Raw genomic sequence first — 20,943 nt, 5'->3', positions numbered from 1 at the left:
CGTTAAACACTATTGATTGGAGGAAAGTGTAAGAAAATAAAGTGCAAGGTAATCAAGGTGGACCTAGCTGGTTATCAGGTAGCAATGAGGGCTGAAAAGATACAAAAATATACTGCATTTCCTCAAAGAAATTCACAATACATAGATGGGTGTGTCATTCACTTCTCCCAAATAAATGCGTGCTACCCTCTGCAGTTGAGTAACACGAGTGCAGTTGAAAAAATATAACATTTATCGTGATCCTACCTTCAGTTCTTTGAGGTTTTGGTCAGTGGAGGTGACAGGAAGGGTGCCGAGGGCGTCTTTCGCCTGCTGCAGCCATAAAGCCAAATCATCGCTTCTTCTCAACAGGTCCGTCAGGGCCGGATCCCCTCCAGCCAGGCTAGATGTACACACACACACACACACACACACACACAAATACACACACACATTATTTACAGAGATTGGGATCTCCATTTCTCCCAGGTTGCAGGCATAATCCCCAAATTTACATTTATATTACCGCTAGCAACTAATTGACCACGCTTGATAAGGAAACAAAGAGGATGGGGAGGAAGTGCTGACCTCAGTGCTGTTCAACACTCTAAAGCCCAAACTTTTAATAATATATCCACACATGCAAATGATAGGGCTGCTAAAAGTAGACATCGCTACCACCTCACTTATTTCGGTCAAGCTCATTTGCATGAGGTTGCCATGGATACCTGCGCTGTCGGTCCAGGACCTGCCGGTTGACAGCCCTCCATCGCTGGCTCAGGGTGTGGAGCTTCTCTTCGAGGAGAGGCCCATCAGGGGAGGACAACTGGCCGATGATGCGCTCTCCGGTGCGGGTTAGTCCGGTTAGGACGGGCTGGTGGCTGGACAGGCCTTCCTCTAGCTCCTATTACAAGAAATGGAGGATCACTAACACAGATAGAGAAGGCCTATTGTTCAAATCCAATGCTTAACGCCAGTGTGTTCAAAACGCTTCTATTTGAGTAGCAGGTAGCAAATCAAGTTGTGGAATTCAACCACGGATTTAACACTTGATAAGGCACAGGAGGGATTTGTACGACAGTTCAAGGTTGATGCAGCAAATTGGTGTCCTTTCTTCCCCTCGTCTGCTCTTACCAAGCGTGAAAACACAAGAACTCAGACCAAACATCTCTCTCATCTAACTCTACAATGCCCTCCGTTGCTTCCCTTGCTGTGCATCATGACGCTAGATGTGTAGTGTGTTTAGTAGATGCATTATAGGCGCATCCTCCCGCCACAGGAATAGAGCACCATTACCATACAGCTATTAATAACACAAACATAAATAACACATCATGGGAATAACAGCTTTGAATTTGGGCACGCGTCACCTTCCACTGACCTCTTGGTGACGCTGTGCAGACTCCAGGTCCAACTGTCCCTCGGCTCCAACGCCGTCAGAGAGCAACCTCTCCGTGTCGGCCAGCCACTGGCTTAGGTCGTTCATGTCGCAGTGGAACTGCCTCCATTCCTCGACGGCACGGTCGAAGCTCCTGCAGGACGACGACAATACTTTACTTCTTTGTTTGATGAAACCACAAAATCGCATGAAAATGGCACAACACAACGAAGCACTTATATGGAGGAGAAATGTCCACATTACTAAATAAATCAACCTGGTCCGGGAGGCTGATTAGTTCAACTGACAAACAGGAGGGGAAAAAAATAAGCTTTATATTGCAACGATCCACATGAGGGCTATTCCCTGCAGCAGAGCAATGATCTGTTAGGAGAGGAAAGGAAATGAGTTTGGATGGGTCATTTTATCAAATATACAACTATTGTTTGACTTAACAATGCCCTGAGGTCCCTGTGATTACAGAACTTACAAACAGTACCTCACAAAAGAGAGTAGGCCTCTCGCATTACAGCTAAAGCATCTTCTCAACGGACAATACTGTAGAAATGAAGCTTGGATTTAGGGTTTATGCAGTTTTCAGAGCTGCCTTGCACGGCGGTGGTGCTCCACTCCCACTCGCCTACGCGCGGGATACTTCACCTGTGTTGACCGCTTGTATTTAATTACGGAACATATGCATGACGCAGGAAACACTTCCTGTCTTTCACTTTTAATGCACACCACTATTTGTTAATTGTCAACACGGATCTCTTATATGTATGAGGTGCGTTATGAAGCAAGCTGGTCGCCACAGTACCATTATTAATGAAGCAAGACACCCACTTAACCCTTGATCTTCCAGCACATCGTCACCGAGACACCTGACTTTCATTTCTGCTACTAACTTGGAGCATTAACTCGTCGGCAGCTGTTCAACTCCAATGGAAAAAACAGCCACACGTCACTTGCTGACGCTGTGAACACCGAGGTAGGTTGGATTACAAGGTTAATAGTGCGTATTAAGTGTTACTGTAAGCAAAATAACAGTTTTTACCCGTGTTGGGTTGAAATGGTGGTGGTGGTGTTCTCACCCTTTGCGCTGGTTGTACATGCGGTTGAGGCGGTCCCACTCGGCGTTGAGCTGCGTGAGGGTGTCTTCCACCTGAGAGACGTCCGCAGGCGAAGCATCCAGGATGACATCGGGGTGGCGCTCGTGGATGCCGGCCACCTGTTCGCCGAGACGCTCCAGGTTTTCGCCGATGTTCTGTGAAAAGAGATGATGATGATGAGCTCTACTAGTTCTGTAGAGTAACATTTCATATTTAATTACAAGCATAAAGAATTGTACTAATTAGCTGGACCCACCCTGAGTGTGTCCTCCTGGCTGGAGAAGTCTTCGTAGAGCCCCCCGCTGAGCTCAGAGGAGTTGAGCAGCAACTCGTTGTCGGCCATGGCGAGCAACACTTTGTTGATGTCCAGCAAGTAGCCCGATGGGCTCTGTGAGGGGGTGTGGCTGCTTTCCACTGCACACTGCATGTCCTTGCACCGCGCAAAAACCAACATAAAACAATTGCTCTGAACCCGGAAGAGAAGTCATTAAAGCGGGCTCACCTCTGGTGGGTTGTCGTTTATATGCTGTGTGATCGCGTGAGACGACCCTGCGTCAAGATGCCTGCTTCTCAGCACTCTCAACTCCTAAAACACACAAACTTTTAAGAGCAAACTGCAGCAGCTCACAAAGGGCAGCCTCTCTTGGATATCTAACCCTGTGAGCCGAGTACTGGTTCTGGAGCCGGAGCAGCAGGAGCCTCAATTCCTCCCTCTGGACCTCGTCTGAAGTTTGCTGCAGCAGATCGTCTCCTCTTCTCAGCAGGTCTTCTACGCTGGCTTTTTCCTCGTCCATCTGGTGCACAGACGAGTGTGAGAAAGGTCGAACAAGGAGCCCGGGAGACTACACCCGAAAGCAACAGTATAGCTGCAGCAGACTGATCTACTTTTCTTTTAAAACAGACTAAAAGGCTTCCTGGCTGGGACATTGACCTTGCTTGGGATTGGCCACAGTAGTGTGATTACCGTCATAAACGTTGATAACGCAGGCTGAATTCCAGACTTCTTAGGCCTTGGATTGTCAAATCAAAGCGTGTCTTATCAGAGTGGAACGTCTTTCATAAAACCTCAGGAAGCAGGAACTCAAATCTAATGCATGTACCTTGTCATCGTCGGGGATGTTTGCAGGGTCCTGGTGGTCCTGTTGCAGAGTCCTGAGTGTGTCCCGGAGCTCAGTCTGGAACACCTGCACCTCACTGGGGAGCAGACCATCAGCAGTCTCTAAGTTATGAAAAACCTGGTGAGGAAAAATCATCACTTTGTTAATTTGATTGTATTATTTTGTTAAGCACGTGGTGTAGTGAGTGGATCTTTTACCTGCTGAGACACTTCCTGGTTCACATCAACGCCTCTTGACTCCAAATTGGTCATCATCTGCAGTTACAACACACAAATAACAAAAAATGTAACCCGACTCATTGGTCCTCAAACTTATTACACCAAGTACCGCCTCAACAATATTTTTACTTAATATCACTGGTTAGCTTCTAAATATATGCCTTGTACTCCAGGTAAATTGGCTTTAAACTATTTCATCAAAGGAAAATGTCATTTTAATCACATTTCTGCAACGCTTAGGCTAATTCCTTTGCATTTGTATAACTATTTCTAATAATATGGATCTATTCTAAAAATAAACACATTAACAACACAATAAATGGAGCATGCGTAGTACCAGTGGTTTAACAATCAAAATGAGCAATAAAGTACAGTTCGACCTATATTTGTCTTCTGCAACAGATCATTTCCATTATTCTGTGTTTTTTTGGACCTTGGCTGTTTTGATGTGCTGCGACACTTTATCAAAGTTGCAGTTGAGCTCGTCCAGTTTCGGCTCCACTACGTCCCGGCAGGCGGGCCCCCTGCTGGTCATCAGGATGACGCCCTGGTCCCTCACGTTGTCCACACGCAGAGCGACGTCCTCCAGCTCCTCCAGCATATTCTGATCAACAGCAAGCAGGCACAGACAATAGTCGGGCGTCTCATTATGCATTTGTCTAAGGGCCCGGCGGCGAGCAGCGTAGCCTTGCAGGGTTTATCTCAACAAGGTCGGCAGCTGTGATAATTAAGTGGAGACCTTCAGTTGGCACAACACAGGAAGAGGCTGGAATTTAATACGCCTCTTTGTGACAACACCATTGTGTATTCCTTACAGTGGCGGTGGTATCATGTCATCTATAAGCGGTGAGTTTGCCTCCTGAAGTCAAAACAAGCTGTCGGCCATGTTGACGGCGAGACCACAGGGCGGAATCGACATCACAGCCTAATTGCGATACTGTCGTCTTGTTTTTAATTAATTGCTAACACGTCTAAGTTCAGCAGGCTACAAAAAGAGCATTAAAACATCTGCCCTCTTTTTAATGAATGGTTACGTAACAAGAGTTGCAAAACAAGAGCACTCAGTAGAACACAGACCTCCACCCCTCTACATGGAGGCAGTGTGCATCATCTTTTGTGGCTCAGAATAATTATAAAAATTCTGTATCTGCTAACAGGAGTTGCAGGAAAATTTTATAAATCGCTTTAAAAGATAATCCACAAATTTCAGAAAATTGTTTTTAAACAATTAACATGAATGCCACACTAATGTATATAATTATTTAATTTAAAGTAATTCATTGTACTTATTACTTTAACGATTTTGAAAAAAAATGCATGTAAAATTAAGTATTTTTCAATAAATTTCATTAAATTCGATTTTTTTAATTAATACATGTATTTTTAACAGGTATTTTTAAATAGAAAAATTATAAAAAATGATTACAAAAATAAAATAAATGGTAACTGTATTGGAATATCCTTTAAAATGTCTTATACATTGTTATTAACCACTTGGTTACGTTTTAAAGATTAATTAAATGGCTGTAAGTCATGAGATACTAACAGCTACCAAATGTTTGCCAAATAGTGAGCCCACGTGTAGTTCTAATACAGGGTGACACCTCGACTTGTAAGTATACGTCAAATAGATGTCAGCATTACCTTGAGCACTTTTTCTCGCTCTGGTGGCTCAAGCCTCTCGGCCTCATCCAGGTGGATCTGGGTCTGGTAGAGCCATGTGCTGATGTGAGCCAAGTTCTCGTCAAATATTTCAACCTCGTTCTGGTGACTCTGTGCGCAAAAGAAATAAAAATTCAGCATTCTAACAGATCCATCTCTGCTATAATCAATGTACACAGTACATTTATTCCCTGCACCCACCAGCACGGCACTGAGCCAGTCCTCGATCCATGTGTGGACTTGCCCCCATGAATCATTGAGGCCGCTGAGTTTGTCCTCCAGTTGCATCTCGCTGCCCTCCACTAGAGTCTGCAAGCCAGCGCTGGTCTCCATCAAGCTGGACAGATCCTGCTGACGGCGCTCTGACTCCTTTAAAAGGCCCTGGAGGCACCACAGCATGACATAAAGTACAATAATACCTCAAGTATACATTAAAGAACTCCTGTGCACACTGAGAGTATGCGTTTTCTATTCACTAATGTTGTTAAATAACCCCATTATTACAAACACTTCTCAGTTTGAGCAAGAAGGGAGTGTGCAGTTGTCAGCAACATTCAAATGTCTTATTGTGCACTCTGCTGGCCAAAAGCAGAAATGCACATAAAAATAAGAGTGGAAGGCAATACTCCAGAGAACTCACATTAGCCCAGCCAACCTCTGCATCAATGTCTGCTGGCATGTCTCCACTGCTGTTCTTCTCTTGGAGCTGAGCCTCGCTGGTAGTAAGCCACTCCTGCAGGGCGCCGCTCTCCTTGTGGAACTTCTGAGACAGAGACAAGGCTTTTTCCAAGTCCTGCTTGCCCTCCGTTACCTGAAGAAAAGAAAGACGGTGTGGTTAAATGGCCCCCCACTTTACTGCTTTTAAGGTTGTTGTATAACATACAGTAGAACATAGATATTTAGTTACCTGTGCCCCCAGGTCATTGTAAAGCAGTTTGAGTGCAGTCAGCTGCTCGTCCATGGCCTTGGGGTTCTCTGTCTGCTGTTTCTGCACAATCTGACGACCTGTTTTTATCACCGTCTCCACCTCCAGCTTCACTTCACTAAGCAACTTGTAAAGTTTCTGCAAAAAAAAAGTCAATCAGTTTGCATCTGCCGACTCCAATATGAACATCTCAGTATCATTTCGGTCTCACCATGCAGCCATTGAGGTGGGCCTGGATTTTCTCCGGCTCCAAATCCCTGACATCCAGGACGTGCAGCTCGGACTTTGCGCTATCTAGAACCCTTTTACAGTCCAGCATGCGCTGCTCAAAGTTAGCAGGCTTCTGGAAGAGCTGGTACTTGGTGGAAATCTCCCTCAGTTTTCTCTGCAGCCAAGGACACAATCCATTGCAAACAATAAACAAATTAAACAAGAACACCTCTGTTTAATGACAGAGTCTCCGAGAGTCGCCTGCTGCGTTCTCTTGAAACAGCAAATCTCCAAAGAAATCGGCATAAAGAGCTGTGGCTGTAGGCAACTTCCAGATGTAGTTTTTTTTTTTAGTTTTTTTTTTTTAAAATTGACCCCACAAGATGACAGTAGCTGCATTTGAAGTACCGGTATATCAAGTATCATTATTACCGCTGTTACAACATTGGTTCTGTTGCTGTTGTGGTAAATGTGAGATGATGATGGGCAAAATTCCCCAAAAAGTGCAGTTTTCCGTGAAAATGTTTTTATTTCAGCTGGTGTAGCTTTAGTTTGTCTCCTTGTGGGTGTAAACGTTGCCATTGCCGACATCGCATTTACAAAATGTTTATAACATAATTATTACCCTACTTAGAAACAATGTATGAATCCTTCATAGGTGAATGCTTATTGTAAAGGAGTGGAACAGTGGAAGAAGTTGTGGAGAGCAAAGATTTTACATTTTTCACAGTTCCGAGTAGTCTCCAGAGGGGGTCAGTATTACCTGAAGCTGGTCCAGCATGGTGCCACCTTTGGCAGCCTTGCCATCAGCGGCTGGCGGAGGCAAATTGGCCACGTTCCTCCTCCGCATCTCCTCCACCGTGACTTCGTGGGTGGCGATCTCTGCCCCGATGGTCTGAAAAGCGGTATGTTAAATTGAGCACACGTATTGTCTATTCGGGTACAAGGTGTCACGATTGTGTTTCTGCGTACCTGTGCCTCCTGTGGAAGCTGGAAGGCGTCAATGCGGTCGGTCAGGTAGGAGGTAAGAGTGTGGTCCAGCTGGCAGAGAGACTCCTGGAGGGCTTGAAGAGCTTGGTTGTTCTCCTTTAACGTCTGCTGCTGCTGCTCCAGGCCCATCTGTTTCTTCACAGCCTGCAAATAAACGTAAACATTAAACATCTGGTTTCGGTCTTACCAAAAATCTTAATAAAGGCTTATAAATATCAATCATCACACTAACTGGACAGTCCTGCATCACACTGAGAGCGCTTCCTCATATTTGGACTCCCTTACAGTCAAAGAAGCAAAATATAAGAGACAGCTCTCAGTATGAGGCACTCCAAAGTCCTCACCTGGTTGTTGAGTTGCTCGTAGCGGGAATTGAAGGCCTTGAGCTTTTCGTTAATGAGCTCGTCCAGGATGCCGCCATCTATCAGCGTCTGACCAAGCTCTCGGATTTGTGTCCGGTTGTCCCCGGGGTGGCGGAGCACGCTCTCCAGAGACTGGCAAGTGATTGGACAGCCCAGTCAGTGAGGGAGTATTATAATAAAACTCTTAAAACTGAACGCAAACGCATGTGCAAGGCACTGAGAGAGACAAAGATGACCATGAAAGAAGAGATTGGAGAGAAGTGAGCTGGTTGAGAGACAACATCATCATTTATGTGAGGTCATTCACTGGCCTTTTCCCTGCCACGGGTGATAGAAAGAAAGATACACCCAGCATGGACAGAGGGGGCTGAGAGCAAGAAGAAGTGAGAAATAAGAAAGTGGAGGAAGGGACAATTATTGTCGTCAGGGGTCGTTGCCATCTTTTCTAACAATGCAGCATTCCAGAAGCAGCAGGAGTGTGATTTTAAATGGCTTTGACAGTGATGCTGCAGGCAGGCTACAGATATAGCAACCAGCTAGACACAGGCTGGAAGCCATAAGATGAGACGATGAGAGCAAAAGTCATGGGACACACATGCTACCACATTGGGCTGTCCCTGAATTTTAATTCTTTATCTTAGCATTACATTTTGGAAGAGTTTATCTTCTATTTTCTTTTCCTGTAGGTGTAATGACGATATGTCCTCATAACAGGGTGTCCAAACGTTTTCCAGCGAGGGCCACATAGTGAAACATGAAAGGATGCAAGGGCCCCTTTGATATTTAGTAAAGCAACACACGTAGATATGCTAACAAGTTATACTTGTATAGTGATAGGTGAAAAAGCCTGTTTATATACTGCACCTACTAGGAACTTCGGCCTCTGCTCTTTTTTCCCCCGCTTTTGCCGTTTTTTTCCCCAAATTTTTTACTTTTTCCAAAAATTATAATTAAAAAAAAAACTTCTTTAATATTTCAACTTTATGCTACTAAAATGACTACAAATATTTTTCCTCATAACATTACAAGTTTATTCTCATAAAATTGCAACTTTTATGTTATTAGAATAAAAAAAATATTCTTGTAAAATTTCTATTGAGTTTTCTATTTTTGCTGTGTTTCTTTTAATAGTTTTCTTATTAAATTATATTTTTAAAATGTGCCGCAGTAAAATACTAATGTATATTTACAAATAACAGCATAGGTATGATGTTCTCATGTGTTTCAGCAAAGTAAACTGTGGACTTTGATTTTGTAGATTGTTAGTATTGTCTGTATTTATTTGTATTATGCACAGTGATGTAACTATCTTATCACATTAATAATACAAAACGTGCAGGTTATGCAATCGCATTTTTCACGCGTTTGTGCATGCGATACATTCAAACGTCTATTTTCGCAGTTTTCATATAATTCGGTATTCAATGAACATTTGTTTCCCGTACCTCCAGAGCTTCGTTAACAGCCTCGGTGCTTTCTGGGAGATTCTCAGTAGCTTGGACCTTCTCCTCTAAGGTGTTGAGCCAACACTGTTCCATATCGAGATACTGGAGTAGCTCCATCCAACAGGACCATACCTCCTGAATGACATACAAAACACATTTAAAGCCCCCTGAATCAAACACAACCCCATAATGTCCCCATATGATGACCTACAGTAGAACATACACTATTACCTCCAGGGTGTGGCACTTGCTCTTAAAGCGGTCACAGAGCTTGTGGTAGTTGCCCAGAACGCCCTCAAGTTGTGCCGTCAGCACCTGCCCGCTGCCCCCAGCAGACGGCGACTTTTTAGACACCAACATATTGATGCTGTCCTTCAGGATCTTCACTTTCACTTCCTTCTGTAGCACATCCTCTTGACCCCTCTGGACGACAGACCCAGATTGCATGTGTTTATTATGGTGAAACCGCGCTAACGATGCCTCCGCCTTCTCACCTTCATTTCATCCAGCGCTGACTCAAGCTCCTCTGGACTCTTGTACTCAAAGTCTCTCATCAGAAACTCCTCGTCCACTTGAGCCATCCATTCCTGCATCTCCGCCAAGTCTTTCTTCAGGTTCACCTGCTTCTCCTGACTCTCTGACAAACGCTCCTGGCGGCTCAGCAGCTGGACACAGAAGATACACCTTCATACAATGCAATGGAACTACAGAAGGTTACTTTGTGGACTATTTTTGCTTCTATTGAGCAAGGTCGTGGTTCATTAATGAATTACATGAATGGAGCGTGTGTTCCAAGCATTTCTGTTATTTATTATTAGTTGTTGTCACACAACCTAATGATGCAAATTGAAGCGCATGACAAATATCTTTTATTACCTGTTTCGAAAGCGAGTCAAATTGACTTCGCAAATCTGCCGTCACAACCTGCCCCCACTCGGCCAGTCCTGGTACTGCAGCCGCCTGCACAGCGCTCACATTCTCCTCCATCTGCTTAAACAAACCCTCCATGGACTCCATCTCATTCACATGCTCCTGCGTCACAAAGAGAAAGGAAAATGCCTTCAGAACAGAACCTGCAAGTCATAAAACTGCGCTACAGGCTGTCCTCGTGTGATGACATTTTGCGTTATGATGCTTCGAATTATGACGCATCGAGTTATGACGCTTCATGTTACTGTGTTTTGTGTTCCGGCGTTTCACGTTACAACATTTTGTGTTGCTATGTTTCATGTTATGACATTTCGGGTTACAACGCTTCATGTTACTGCGTTTTGTGTTCCGGCGTTTCACGTTACAACATTTTGTGTTGCTACGTTTCATGTTATGACATTTCGAGTTACAACGTTTTGGGTTACAACGCTTCATGTTACTGCGTTTTGTGTTCTGGTGTTTCACGTTACAACATTTTGTGTTGCTATGTTTCATGTTATGACATTTCGGGTTACAACGTTTCGGGTTGCAACGCTTCATGTTATTGCATTTTGTGTTCCGGCGTTTCACGTTACAACATTTTGTGTTGCTACGTTTTATGTTATGACATTTCGGGTTACAACGTTTTGCATTACAACGTGTCAAGTTACGACATTTCGCATTACGTTTTATGATTACGTATGCACTCCCATAAATTATTAATACTGTAGAAAAAAAAGAAAAAAAGAGTAGTCATGTGTGTGTGGCGCAAGAATGGGTTGCAATAAAGAATGTGACTTTTGTTCTTTTTAGCTATGTTTTTTGCCCTTCATTACATCACCCAAGAGTGAGGTGGACTCTTCAGATGGCAGTAAGCTTACAAAAGGGAAAGTGACAGTGAAAAGTGAAGTGAAATGAGACATCGTAAAATGCGACCAACGTTGGCTGCATGCCAATGTTGGTCGCATGTTATCTCATTTTTGAAATGTCCTCCACCCTATAAGGCTGTCACTCACTCCCTTGCAACACACGGATAAAAGTCTTGTATTTCATCCTTTTACTGCTGTATTTTATATGTCCTTCCGGAGTTGTGTGCGCAGAGCGAGTGACATGACTCGTACGCAGGCCGAGGACCTCCTGTATATCATATCATGGCCAATGAGCGCGTCGTATGTTGAAGAGAACATAGCTGCATCACGTCTGACCTTGCAATGATTCAGCTCTTCCTGTAAACTCTCTGTGTTGCCCGCCCGCGTAGCATCGCGGGACAAAAGTTCCTGAACCGCCTCCAACCAGCGTTCCAACTCCCCCAACTTCACCTAAAGACAACATTGCATTGAAGTCACATTAGTAGGCCTACTACTCATACTGCTACTACTGCTACTACTACTACTACTACCACAAGGCAAGATGTTGTACCTGCTGGTCCTTCATGCTTCCAAGGATGCACTTGAGCGTGGCCAGCTCCTCGCGGGCCTTGGTGGACAGTTGACTCCATCTTTGTTGCTCTGCCGGATCAGATGCTTGCTGCGTTTGTTCAATCTCCAGACACAAGGCCTGTGGAGGACAAAAAAGTAAGAGTCTCAATACAGACGACCACAGCATATTTACTCACACGTAGGCCTGTCACGAAATCAATTAAAAAAAAACAAACAGGTCAATACTTACGACGCCCTGGATAAACTGACATGTGCATGTATGCGTGTGTGTTTCGTCTGCTCGTCTCTCTGTGCCACACTGGCTGGATGACAAGAGGGTTCACTCTGCATCTGTCTGTGCGCATTGGTTCTACAGTGGAATGAAGGGAGAGAGTGGGCCCTCCTCTCATTCAGCCTCTTTGTGGAGGCGGGGCTACTAGTGTGTGGATACAGAGGGTTTGCAGTTAGCTTCGTGAGGCAGCATACGCTAACATGAATTAAGGCACAGAAGCAAGGGTTTCTGAGGCGAATGCCACAGCCAACAGCCCCAGTGTGGGAATATTTCAGTTTTAAACAGAATGAACGAGGTGAGTGCATGAAGACCGACATCGACAGCTTTCTCAACTGTGGGAAAAAACTACCGATGGAGGTGCCGCGGGCAGCGGAGCCTTCATCCCCAACTTCTGTGTCAAGCTAATGTGGCTCACACAGGTACACTATACTTGAGTGCCATCTAATGGTTCAAATGTGAATTACACCTCACATGACAATAATGAAAAAATGGTTTAAAAAAAAAGTTGCCAATAACATCGATTATCGGCGATAATTTGTAGCACAATTAGCGACACCCCTACTATAAATGCTTTTATCCAGTACTCTAAACCACCATCTGGCTGTTATCCACTCTCGCACATGTAAACCAGGGGCTGTTGCCATGAGACTTTACGTTGTCATGTTGACTGCCTGACTGAGAGAGGCTCTGCATTAAAACCTATGCTGCATGTCAGGGCACGCTGCCCAGAATGTGCCAAGTTTCTGCCGCCGTAACAACGGCTCAGCTACATTCCAACGCAGAATGGAAGGAGAGCGAGAGCTATGCACAGTAACACACTTAACATGTTCACACACACATCACAGTATACCTCTGAGCTCCATATCTCTGCAGAAGGAAGCAAATGGCTAACAAAGGCGCATGTAGGTTGGAAAATATGATGTCACACACAGATAAATATACTGTACATCCAGATCAATAACTCCTACTGATTGTTCTATCACACATACAAAGGAGCAAAAAAACACATTACCCATTCTTAAATCATATTTTTTTTTTACAACTGTTCCCTCATTCATTACTTAAAGTAGTTACGTCACTCGTTCTGAAGTTCGTCGTAAAAGTGTTTTTTTTGGTTGTTTTGATTGGTTATTGCATTTAAAAAAAATATTGGGCATCTCTAATTTAGATCATTGTTAGTGAGTTACCAGGACTGTACAAAAACCACAACACTATTGGAGCGGGGTCGTGTACGGGCCAAGGAAGAACCTATTAAGCGTTAGTGCAGATCTGGATAATGGCGCATGGGATGGATTTCTATTCTGACTTTTCCCATGAAGCTTCACCCACCTGTGCTCGCCGCACTGCCGCCTCAGTGGTGAGTACGTCGTTGATTCCGTCTCTCAGTGCCGCCAGCCTGGCCTCTAGCGCCTCCACCAGGAGAGATCGCGCCTTGATGGCCTCCAAAACTGAAATTCAAAAAGGACAAGTTTATTTATTTACATGTGTCCCACCACAGGGAGGCAGTGTGAAGGCTGGAAAAGAACCTTACTGTTTGACAGCATGGAAGTTAGCCAGCCCATAATAACACAACCTGCTACTTCAGATGTTGACATTCCTCTCCTTGCAACCTCTTCACAACTCTTCTTCCTTCCTTCCTTCCTTCCTTGTCATGTGTGTTAATTACCATACCATTGATCCTTCCATAATGTGAGAATGTTTGTATGCGCAGAGAGTGATGGAGCAGAACAGGAAGGTAAAGACATGAGAAAGGCAGAAAGACAACGCTCATCCAACTCTGTCATAAAAAACCATGAGGCAACGAATGGGCGCACGCGCCTAAGCCTGAGGTCACTGGTGGACTTCGCTCAAGTCTCACCTCACGACTCAGTGTTGGACAAAAGCAGAGGACATAGCCCACCAACACTGATGTCCACACTGTCCAAGCTGATGTGAAATGTACAAAACACGCTAGCAAAGTCTGAAGGACGTGCATGTGAAGAAAAAAATGGATCTTTGCTCTTACGAAAGATTTGAAACATTCCAGGCCAAGAGGCAAGGGAGGCTCCGAGCACAAAACCGAGCACTTTTGGAAGTTTTCTTCATGTCTGTAGGGGCTTCTGACGAGGAATCACAGGAATTGACATTCTACTAGAGAACAAGAAGCCCGCTGAGTGTGCATCAAATCCCAGCTAAGACGCTTCTATCGAGGAAAGACTTCTAAAGCTATTAGTTTGTTAGTTCCTTACTGGGCTTATACCAAATTTACGCAACCTACACAAAAATCTCTGGCAGGGTAAGTACTTAGTTTGTCACTGATTAAAATAGAATAGAATAGAATAGAATAAGGCAAAAACTACATAACCAAGGTGTATAAAAACATTTTGTTCCTTTTTCTTTTCATTTTTCAATTGTTTTCATTGTTTTAATGATTTTATTTTTTTTTTACTATCATTCAAAAGACTGTGTTATGAATGGTTAGTTATATTATTCTAATACACATGATCGATATGTATATAACAATTGTTTTGATCATGGTTGGTTGGGTCTTTGGATGAGGGAAACTACTAAGCTTGTGAGTTAGTTAGAATAGACAAACACTACATAACCAGTTTCATAAAACTATTGCATTGACAGGTTACTTGGCAACTAATCAGCACGAGCCAAAAACTATATTTAACTACACGTCAATTTGTACGCATCATTATGTTTTCATAGCACAGTTTGGTTCTTAGTCTGTTGGATTGGGGGGGGAGCAAATACATTTATATAAAAATATTGTTTTGCTCGGTAGAACCTACAAAATGTCAAAAATACATTTCCAAAACTTTGCGAGGTTTGAGTAAAATCCCATCTAAGATGCTTGTATTGGAAAAAGACTTCAGAATGGATTCATGAATCAATTCAGGATTATGCTTGATCCCTCAGCGCCACTCCAATCTTAATTCTTCATCCTACCAAGACATTTAGGACAATTCTATGCTTCCGCCTTTATGGGAACGCTTTGGGGTACGCCCTTTTCTCTTCCACAGTACACAGAGCGCAGCCCATCAAAGTCATGTATTGTCGTTATGGTTTGACAGGCCAGTGTTACCTTGCTTGACCTCTTGCTGTCTGCTCTGTAGTCGCTGTACGGTGGCAGCGTGATGTGCTGACACCACCACCGTGTTGTCTTTTAAAGACGGAATGTTTTCCAACAATTCCACATCCGCACAAATCCTCTCCAGCTGCGTGCTCAAGGGGGCAACCTGGACTAGTCGGGACTGAGGGGCAAAGAGGAGAAAGAAATCATCAAATAATGTGATTGTTCATCAGCCGTGCTGGGATAAAGTGGACAAACTACCTGACATTCTTCGCTCATGCGACCGAGCCCGGCGTCGTCACACTTTTCCACAGCAGAAGTGGAGTCTAGCCATCGATCCAGTTCAGTCAAGACCTGATCCAGGCTTGCCAGCTCTGCAGACAAGGCAGTGAACCGGGCCTGGGCGTTGACATGGTCGCGGGCCGCCTGCAGCTCCCTCGCACACACGTCCCATTCTGTTTGGATCAGGTCTACGTCCGCCCTCACCGAGTCCACGTGGACCCCCTCTGAAATGGCCCACAACTAATTAATTAGTATGTCCTTTGTGGTAATGTCTACACACATTTAAACAATTATTTGTTTAAAACACACATCTGTTTATTTCTTTCTTTATTTGGGACGGTGCATATTAATGAACTTCTGCACAGGAAATGGATGTAAATATGGCTGATTATAGCACAACTGCTAGTTTCCTTCTGTAGTCCCGTGGCAGGTAAAAAAGAAATAACAATAAACAACGTAAAAACAATACACTATAAACAAAAAACCCCAAATAAAGGGGGCTAAAGGGCTATGTGTGTGCCAAATAATCCTACAGGTAAGTCATTTAGCAATGAAAATTATGATGGAATTCAGCTCTGAAAAAGGCACACCAACAATTTTTTAAAATTGACTTGAAAACATTAAAACATGTATTTTAAAAAATAGCTAAGGTGAAGAGATAATGCTGCAATTTTATTTTTTTAAAATTAATATTTTAATATTGGCCAAGGTAAGGAGGAAATGTCACACTGTGGAGTCAAAATTAAATTTAAAAAAATAATAAAATAATAAAAATTTAAATATATATCATTAAAATACATTTAGCAAAAAATGAAAAACATTTTTAACAAATTAAACAATTATGTAGCCTAATTACAACTAGCCTTCATTATTTTTCCCCCCAATTCCAATTTAATCTAAATAAGTGCTTTTCATGGGAGAAAGAACCACAATAAAACAAAATAAAATTAAAATAAAAAACACAGGAGAGCGCTAAGATCTAAGAGCATTCTGAAAAAGTTAAACAAAAAGTCGTGTTCCTGTACCCCTTACTGCCTGTGGAACAAAACCAACAAAAAATGTCATAAAAACATCTAATGAGTGCCTCTTCGTTTTTATGAGTATTCATAAAATGGCAACATCTCAGCAGGGTGAGTTTTTTACGACCCCGCCCACAAAACACAGAGAAATAACTGGCATCTGAATAAACATAAAGAGGCAAATAAATCCGCCGAAAGGTACCCATTTGATAGGGAAATTGGTGCTCATCTCGACAAACTTTGCACGTGTTCGATTAAAAACGTTGTATGTGCTGTTAAAGGCTTGCCGTCCTTCACCGCGTACCTCTCTCCAGTTGGTCCATCAAGCCTCGACCTTCCTGGATCACTTGACCGACCGCAGGCTCCTTTGCTTTGAGTTCCTTCTCGTGAGCCTACAAGCCAAAATCACATGTTCAACTTCCTACTCCAACCCTCCATTGTAATTAGTGCTTTTCCCCCCCCAACCTTTAACTTTTCCTGCAGGCCCTGGGTGCCACTTGTAGCGTCGGGGTGTGTGGAGGCTAGAGCCTGAGCAGACGCCTTCCATTTTTTTATCCAGCTCAAAAGATCGGAGAGTTTATTTTCAAACCTGCAGACGACAGACTGAATAGATGAGCGCGTGTTTGTGTTCATGTTTCTGTGTGTTGCGGTTCTTACACTTTCCTGACTTCTTTGTCAGTCTCCACCAACCGTTTCTTGGGAGGAGCGGGTGGGGGCAACTCCTGGTCGTGAGTTGAAGCAGCAGCAGCCACAGCAACTGTCCTCATGACGACCCGTTCGTCCACCTGCGTCATCCCAACGTCTGTGACAGCTTCCATCACCTTGGCAGAGGTTTAGTTTATCACTGCAGAGCTGCAATTAACAAAAAAAACATACACAAAGATAAATAATGCCTACTTGGAAGGAGCAGTCCTCCAGCTTCTGCACCAAGTTGTCCCATCTGTGGGCCAAATCCTCAGTGTCCGCCTCGATATTAACTCCTGCCTCTGCACTCCTCAGTAGTGATATCACATCCTGGCCTGCGTCGGAAAGTTGGTCTAGCGCCCTCCTCTTCTTCTCCATGTCCTCCTTGAGAATCTACAGATTTTCACAACATAATAGTTCAAAAGAAAAACTGGGAAAAACTGCACTGTAGCCCCTCCCACTTCACTTACAGCAAGTTGCCGCACATTTGTGTTAATATCACTGGGGTCCTTAAAATTGCTGGTCTGCACTTCACTCAAGGCCTCCTCTTTTTTCTCTAACCACTCTCGGAACAAACCCTGCAGAAGGAATAGTTGATTAGCAAACATGGCAAATGGAGTTGGATATAGCCGGGTGCTCTACCTGATCCGACACGAGCTGCTGCCACACCATGAAGACCTCCTGCAGCTTGTGCCACCGCTCCTCTGTCCAGCGACACACAGCGGCCCAGCGCTCCCCCAACGACTGAATGCAAGATATAAACCAATAGAATTACCATCTACTGTATCTACAGTATGTGTTTGTACTCCCCTTCAACAATAGTAGCAGTGCCAGAACAATGACGGCCACCGATATCAACAAACCTCTAAAAAGTCTCTCGTGCTAACGACTTACTTGCAGTTGCTCCTCCAGGGCAGCGGTGGCGCTCTCACCGCTGTTCTCATCCACCACAACCACCATGTGCGTGAGGGAGTTAACCTTCACCTGTTCCGCCTCAAGGTCATTCTGAAGCTCCTGGGCAAAAGGACCAAAAGGGAAAGGACATTACGTTATGTGTGTATGTGAATCGACCGACAGACGTTAACATCTTACTATGTGCATATGACAGACGTTAACTTTACGCATGCGAATGGACTGACAGCTTACACATGTTACACATGATCCAGTATGTGAATGGATCGACAGATGTTTACATTATTTACATTATGTGTGTATGTGAATGGACAAACAACTGTTTTCAGTAAATGTGTGTATGTGTAAATGAGCAGATGATTAAGACACGACTACATAAAGTTTGTATGGAAAAGGACAGACAGCCGCTTTAATTACAGTCAAAGTGTACGTGAATCGACCAACAAATGTTTATGTGAATGAACTGACATGTTTATATTATATGTGAATAGACTGATAGATGTTTACATTATGTGTGCATGTGAATGGACAGACATGCATAAATCATGTGTCCATGTGAATGGACAGACATGTCCACATCATGTGTCTATGTGAATGGACAGACATGTCCACATCATGTGCAAGTACTGTATGTGTCTTTAAGAAGCAGCTTTACTTTATGCTGTTCGATCCGTTCCTTGTAGTCGTCTATGTCCTTAGCCGGCGATTCGGTCTCAATCTTTCTGATCCTGTCTTCCGTCCGAGTCAGCCAATCAGAAAGCTGCTGCAACTGCTGCTGCTGAAGCTCCATGAGGACTTCATGAAGTCTGGATGGCAAAAGGGTGAAGGAATTAAAGAGAAGCTAAAGCAGCAAAGTTAAAGGTGATGCTATCATGTCTACATGCATGTGTACAGTATTTGTATGTGCTGTTGTGTGTTTGTGCTTGAAACAGCGACACACCGATAAGACAGATTGACTGCCAGAAGCGCTTATCAGGTGTCACCTTCACATTGCTTGCAGCCTTGCACATTCCACACAGTTAAAAGCCATTATCGTCTGAGGTCAACGCAAGCACAGATGACCTCTATCGCACAGTAAATATATCCTTATTGTGCAGGAATGCTGCACACCTAATCTTAAAAAATTCTACCTGGCTTGGCGGTCCATACTGGCGACGCGAAGGCTCTCCCACCGGGAATTTAGGAGGCTCATCTGCTCCCGTATTTCATCTTCCACCTCCTCGGACAGGCTGCCTTGGGCGATGAGTTGATTGCCGGCTTGCAGCACATTGCCCACGCTGCTCTGGTGAGCCGTCAGCTCCATCATGAAGGCCTTCAAAGTCAAGCAAGCGATACGGTCTGAGTTTGCGAGTCAAATTACGAGCAGGAACAGGCTTAGGTACCAAATAATCATTAGCATGACAGTCCAGAGTTGCCAAGCACAGATGGAGCAGCTGAAGACAATGCATTCACTTTTGTTAATGCACTTCTGTTGTCTAAAACGGTCAAGGAACAAAACAAACTGGACTGGATATTTAGAGCTAAAAAGGCTCAGTCCCTTTTCCAGATTTAGTTTTTGACCTGGATTCCACACATTCGTCTTAGCAAATATTCTCATTTAGGCCAATGGGAATCCAGCCAACCTCTATTTACACACACGCACCGACACAAATATCTCCTCGAACAAACAAATAAGCTCTAGGGCAGGTCACCATGAAGTGGCGTGCAGGATTCCTGGAATTCCAAATAGGTAGGGGGAGGATGGAGGAGGCTGTGGTCAGTCTTGGACAAAATTATTTTCGTAACACTGTTGCTTATTAGCGATAATATCAATACCAATAATATCTGGTGCCACAGACATTGGCGTAAAATAGAGATATTGGATCATATCGTTTTTTCTGCCAATAACATGTTGACAGTAGGAGGACGTGATGATAGTGGACTATTGGTCATGATTTTTTTTTTAAATGATTATTTTGTTAAAACAGAATGTTATAATAAATATGGCACTTTTTCTATAGCATGTATAAAATATTGCAGTATTTGTCTTATTTTGTGAAATGTATCCCGTGGCATCACAGTAAAAGAAGCAGAATGTGTTTGTGACATGACATTCATTTGAGGGTAAGAAAGCCAATATCGCACATTTTTATTGCTTCGTCATAATAGTTGAGCAGGTCTTTATAGGTGTTGGTCAGCCACCCAAAAGTGTCATCGTATTTTGCACATACTGTATGTGAATACTCAAAGCAAACTCAAATCAAATTCAGACCAGTTTCTGATTGATTTTATTTTGGTTGGGTGAAATCCTCAAGACGGTTCACCTGTGCACTGTGAACACAAAGTGGTCTAGATTCGCTATGTATTGCCATCCTATTACATGAGGCCCAGAAACGGACCAGAAGAAGACCTGAATCTTCTTTCACAAGACCTGACAATGTGAACACTCCACTTTTAGGACCAATCCTTTATTTCCCAAACTGTATCTCCTCTTACCTCATGTGTGTGAAACTGCTCTTTGACTTCTTCCACGTCCTCCGACACCTCATCCTGGATCTGCAGGGCATCCTCGGCCGACAGCAGCCAGGTCAGAACCTCCTCCAGGGTCGTCTGGTAGCTGTCCAAGTCCGTTTCCAGCATGCCGCCCTCCATCTCCACTTCCATCTCTGTTAAGTTGCTGGGGGCCTCTAGGCGCGGACTGTTGCCTGCTTCCCCCAGTTTCATATTCTGAAGAACATGGGGCACGAACCAATCATGAAGCTCATGTTTAAATCAGGTGATTGGCAGAGAGGACATGTATACCGGGTACAGAACATATTTGCGACAGTGGAGTATGTGGAGCATCTATGAAGACAGTGCTGCTGTTTTGGTTGGCAAAATAGCTCAACAACAGCTAAAGTAATTACAGTTCCTCCCTGAGGCGTCTAAATGAGGAGAGGCGCTTATTTCTTTCAACTAGACAATGCAGTAATACAAAAATGAATTCATGAG

General features: G+C 43.8%; 1 protein-coding gene across 18 annotated transcripts in view; it reads right to left on the bottom strand.

Annotated features, from left to right (window-relative positions):
- utrn (utrophin) overlaps nucleotides 1-20,943 on the bottom strand; it is a 139,241-nt gene that overhangs the window by 95,782 nt on the left and 22,516 nt on the right. For 13 of the 18 annotated variants that reach the window (XM_054761019.1, XM_054761006.1, XM_054761011.1 and 10 more), the window contains 37 exons: nucleotides 20,449-20,679; nucleotides 19,104-19,285; nucleotides 18,629-18,779; nucleotides 17,956-18,075; nucleotides 17,704-17,805; nucleotides 17,532-17,639; nucleotides 17,275-17,454; nucleotides 17,035-17,198; nucleotides 16,843-16,966; nucleotides 16,682-16,769; nucleotides 15,338-15,582; nucleotides 15,089-15,257; nucleotides 13,345-13,463; nucleotides 11,725-11,862; nucleotides 11,511-11,624; nucleotides 10,273-10,428; nucleotides 9,891-10,061; nucleotides 9,628-9,819; nucleotides 9,397-9,531; nucleotides 7,934-8,083; nucleotides 7,572-7,733; nucleotides 7,363-7,494; nucleotides 6,601-6,774; nucleotides 6,372-6,527; nucleotides 6,105-6,275; nucleotides 5,666-5,845; nucleotides 5,447-5,575; nucleotides 4,236-4,406; nucleotides 3,782-3,838; nucleotides 3,567-3,701; nucleotides 3,123-3,260; nucleotides 2,969-3,052; nucleotides 2,723-2,896; nucleotides 2,449-2,621; nucleotides 1,361-1,511; nucleotides 708-883; nucleotides 247-382 (listed from right to left, as the gene is read on the bottom strand). In XM_054761019.1, coding sequence (XP_054616994.1) covers nucleotides 247-382; nucleotides 708-883; nucleotides 1,361-1,511; nucleotides 2,449-2,621; nucleotides 2,723-2,896; nucleotides 2,969-3,052; nucleotides 3,123-3,260; nucleotides 3,567-3,701; nucleotides 3,782-3,838; nucleotides 4,236-4,406; nucleotides 5,447-5,575; nucleotides 5,666-5,845; nucleotides 6,105-6,275; nucleotides 6,372-6,527; nucleotides 6,601-6,774; nucleotides 7,363-7,494; nucleotides 7,572-7,733; nucleotides 7,934-8,083; nucleotides 9,397-9,531; nucleotides 9,628-9,819; nucleotides 9,891-10,061; nucleotides 10,273-10,428; nucleotides 11,511-11,624; nucleotides 11,725-11,862; nucleotides 13,345-13,463; nucleotides 15,089-15,257; nucleotides 15,338-15,582; nucleotides 16,682-16,769; nucleotides 16,843-16,966; nucleotides 17,035-17,198; nucleotides 17,275-17,454; nucleotides 17,532-17,639; nucleotides 17,704-17,805; nucleotides 17,956-18,075; nucleotides 18,629-18,779; nucleotides 19,104-19,285; nucleotides 20,449-20,679 — 5,538 coding nt within the window. Of the gene's footprint in view, nucleotides 1-246; nucleotides 383-707; nucleotides 884-1,360; nucleotides 1,512-2,448; nucleotides 2,622-2,722; nucleotides 2,897-2,968; nucleotides 3,053-3,122; nucleotides 3,261-3,566; nucleotides 3,702-3,781; nucleotides 3,839-4,235; nucleotides 4,407-5,446; nucleotides 5,576-5,665; nucleotides 5,846-6,104; nucleotides 6,276-6,371; nucleotides 6,528-6,600; nucleotides 6,775-7,362; nucleotides 7,495-7,571; nucleotides 7,734-7,933; nucleotides 8,084-9,396; nucleotides 9,532-9,627; nucleotides 9,820-9,890; nucleotides 10,062-10,272; nucleotides 10,429-11,510; nucleotides 11,625-11,724; nucleotides 11,863-13,344; nucleotides 13,464-15,088; nucleotides 15,258-15,337; nucleotides 15,583-16,681; nucleotides 16,770-16,842; nucleotides 16,970-17,034; nucleotides 17,199-17,274; nucleotides 17,455-17,531; nucleotides 17,640-17,703; nucleotides 17,806-17,955; nucleotides 18,076-18,628; nucleotides 18,780-19,103; nucleotides 19,286-20,448; nucleotides 20,680-20,943 lie in introns of those variants that run through there. The other 5 variants (XM_054761007.1, XM_054761008.1, XM_054761025.1 and 2 more) reach the window with 5 other exon arrangements.

Source organism: Dunckerocampus dactyliophorus, chromosome 19, assembly GCF_027744805.1.
Source record: "Dunckerocampus dactyliophorus isolate RoL2022-P2 chromosome 19, RoL_Ddac_1.1, whole genome shotgun sequence".
NCBI lineage: Eukaryota > Metazoa > Chordata > Actinopteri > Syngnathiformes > Syngnathidae > Dunckerocampus > Dunckerocampus dactyliophorus.
This window is presented reverse-complemented; position numbering and strand designations above follow the sequence as displayed.